The sequence below is a fragment of the Vicia villosa genome, unplaced genomic scaffold (assembly GCF_029867415.1).
Source record: "Vicia villosa cultivar HV-30 ecotype Madison, WI unplaced genomic scaffold, Vvil1.0 ctg.001398F_1_1, whole genome shotgun sequence".
NCBI classification, from domain to species: Eukaryota; Viridiplantae; Streptophyta; class Magnoliopsida; order Fabales; family Fabaceae; genus Vicia; species Vicia villosa.
Window position 1 is genome coordinate 408,549 of NW_026705604.1, and position 3,558 is coordinate 412,106.

At 31.2% G+C, this 3,558-nt stretch overlaps 1 protein-coding gene across 1 annotated transcript; it reads left to right on the forward strand.

The window, feature by feature from the left end:
* Positions 1 to 1,105: 1,105 nt before the first annotated feature.
* Positions 1,106 to 2,311, forward strand: LOC131634961 (F-box/kelch-repeat protein At3g06240-like). The gene has a single exon (XM_058905586.1). It carries the CDS (start codon positions 1,106 to 1,108, stop codon positions 2,309 to 2,311), a length of 1,206 nt encoding a protein of 401 aa, XP_058761569.1.
* Positions 2,312 to 3,558: the final 1,247 nt, after the last annotated feature.

Here is a 3,558-nt window from a genome sequence, read left to right on the forward strand (position 1 = left end):
AGCTCTTTCTCGTGTTCTACGTTTTTCCTCTTTCTCTTCTTCTCCTTTCTATTTACCAATTTCTTTATTTCCTTGTTTTATGAAAAATATAATTTCACTTAGTAAAAGGCTTAGCAAATAACACCCTCCTTTTATTAACCACAACATTGACCTAATTACTCTATTCCTCAATTTCTCCACTAACTCACTTAGATGCCAAATAATCTAACTTAAATTTTAATTAAATTAATAAATAGAAAATATGGGGTGTTACATATTCAATGCATTCAAAATTAAAATAAAAAATTTATTAAAAGAATATTTTTTTATATGAACTGTTTAAAAAATGCCTCTGAAGCACTCGTTAGCATGACCCTATTTATAAATCACTTATGATATCACACATATTAAACATTTGTTTGTCTTTATAGACACTGAAAAATGTTTAAGAAAAAACAAATGAGACATCATATAACAAAACCAAAAATAAAATAATTAAAATTAAAATTTTGTAAATAAAAGTTATGTAATTTTTTAATATCTCTCTCTATAAATACATCAAATTTTACTTTTTGTCTCTACAAACATTTTCTTTAAATTTTATTCAACTTACATATTTTATTATTAGTCTTGATCCATATTTCTTATGATTTTTTTAAGGAAGATTTGTTTACTAAAGCTTTATTTAAAATTATAAATACATTTTTGTTTTGTTTTCTAATGTATGTTTTTTTTTTTTTTTTTTTTTTTTTTTGGCTTTATACTACCGGTTTAGTCCGGTTCGGGGGCGAGTTCTGGCATCAAGTGGTTCCATCCCCCTCCCGATCGCAGTTGCGGGGGATCGAACCGCGGTTCTCCCTACCAAGTCCAGCGCCAATCATCACTGGACCAACTAACGATTGGTGTTTTCTAATGTATTTTGATAGACTAGAATATGTAAATTACCCATTCCGTCTTAAATTTAATTGTAAATTAAATGATATTTCAACCAAAAAAAAAAATTAACATTTGACCATGTATTGTTTTACCTACACATTAAATTATTGTTACGTAATATTACTTTTTCCAAACTGTTTATAATTTTCTTAAGTGTTCAACTCACACTTCAATACATTAGGTTTCTCTCATGGCTACTCAACCGCCGAAGTTACTGTATCACCACCGTAAGTCCAATCCATCAACGCCACCAATTCTTCCCAACGAGCTTATCACCGATATTCTATCTCGCTTTACTGTCAAATATCTGATGCAGATGAAATGTGTGAGTAAGTCATGGAACACTCTTATCTCTGATCCTATATTCATCAAAATTCATCTTAATCGATCGGAACTAAATCCACAATTCTCATTGATATCTTCACATAACGATGATCACAGTTTTGTACCCTTCCCCGTTGGTCTATTATGGAAAAACAGTAGTATCAATATTCCTCAAGATCCTTCTTACCAATTAAGCAACAAGAACTGTACGGAGATTGTTGGTTCATGCAATGGATTAGTATGCTTGGCCGGTTATTCTCTCAATGAGATTACAAGGTATAAAAAAATATGGCTTCGGTTCTGGAACCCTGCTACTAGGGCAATATCTGATAAATTAGGCTCTTTTTTCTATTATGATAGATATCGATTTGAATATTGTAAATTTACGTTTGGTTATGATAATTCAACTCAGACTTATAAAGTCACGGCGTTAGGTTCAGTTGTGGATCGTACTCTATCAGAAACTGATGTGAAAGTATTCAGTTTAGGTGATAATGTTTGGAGAACTATTCATGGGGTTCCTGCTATTCCTCTTCAATTGTACTTTGGTCATGAGTATGATGGTGTACATTTGAGTAACACTATTAACTGGCTGTCCATTCAGGATGTGTTTGGTAGAGATGATATTGTTGAGCAATTTGTAATAATATCGCTTGACTTGAGCACAGAGACATTCACACAATTGATGCCCCCTGAAAATTATGACAATCATGGGGGTATATCACCAAATATTTGTGTCATGATGGATTCCCTTTGTTTTTCTTATGATAAGGAAACTGAAATTTTCATATGGCAGATGACGAAATTCGGAGATGAAAAATCTTGGTCTCAATTTCTTAAGTTTAGTTATCACAATGTTGGAGTAGATTATGAACTTGGTCACCCGTATATTAAATTAACTCCGTTGCATCTTTCTGAGGATGGTGATACACTATTATTAGCAAAAGACGAACAAGACAGTGCAATTCTTTATAACCGGAGAAATAACATAGCAAAGAAAACTAGAATTAACAATAAAATATGTTGGTTCTCTATCAGGGCTTATGTCGAAAGCTTGGTTCCAACATGTTGAAGGTAAGTTCTTCTCCCATGATATATTGTTCTAATTTTTATGAATTCATGTGCAGATTGTTTAATTTGTGCAATTATTTCTTTTAACTTCAATACTTTGTTGTAGATATTTTGAATCAAGAATCAATTGACAGATCTTATTACCATGTTTAGAACTCAACTAACAGCTGTGACATAGACTTGTAGATAGAAGTTAATTTCTTTATATTTTTTTCAGATACGGCTGCACTTCAAAGGATTAGGCATCCTCTTTTCTTCTGTCTTTTTTTCTCTGTGTGTATTGTTGTTTCTGTGCCTTGCCTAACAAGAGTTTGTGTTCGCAACCTCACCTTCAATTAGCAATGCAATGCACAACTATTAAATATATGGTTCAGTAGTTCATTCGTTCGTTCTTAATTAGGAAACCTTTACATTGCAATGCACAACTATTAAATATTATACATAATCACTTCAACCCAACTCTTAGTTTTGTAAATTTCCTTAATAAGTTTTAAATTAAAATCCATAATCTCATGAACCTTATCATAACATTTCATAAATCAATATAACAGAGAGCCTAACCAAGAACTACATATCTACTTATCTATTGGTGAAAAACTGCACATCTATTCAGATAATTTAGCATTACTCTATTAGATGTAGTTAAAGAATACCTACTAATATCATTGGCTCCAAATTTAAAAATCATTGTGGTGTAATGAGTAAGCTAATATTTAGACAAACAACAGTAAGTTTCAAATTTCTTATACAACAAAGTGAGTAGTACTCTAGCGGAAGTAAGTTCCAATAAGCTCGAATCCTGCCATGAACCGTTGATTCGGTCGAAGTTGTGGATCTATAATTCATAAAAGACTTCAATTAAGCATATGCATTAGAGTGAAAAAATAAAAGAAAAACTCAAAGGAAAATGAATGAATAATTCTCAAAAGTGCAACAAGACATTGAATTCTGTATAATATCAATAATACGTAGAGAAACAAAACCTATATGGTTGTGCGTACTTGTACTGTATAATCAAATCAAGAAGGATATCTATCTAATATATATTAATTTACAAAACATTTAAATGTTTTAAATAAACATAGACATCTAAGATCTAAATATGCGAATCATGCATATTTATGTTGAAGTAATGGCAACAATCATGCATGCATATACATACAATATACGTGAATTAATGAAAGAAGAACTTACTATTCAGAGGTTGACACCAAGCTTCCCACATATTCCTTGACAAGGAACCATCTT

Coding starts and splice junctions, on each gene's coding strand:
- LOC131634961 (XM_058905586.1), top strand. CDS start 1,106: ATGGCTACTCAACCGCCGAAGTTACTGTATCACCACCGTAAGTCCAAT.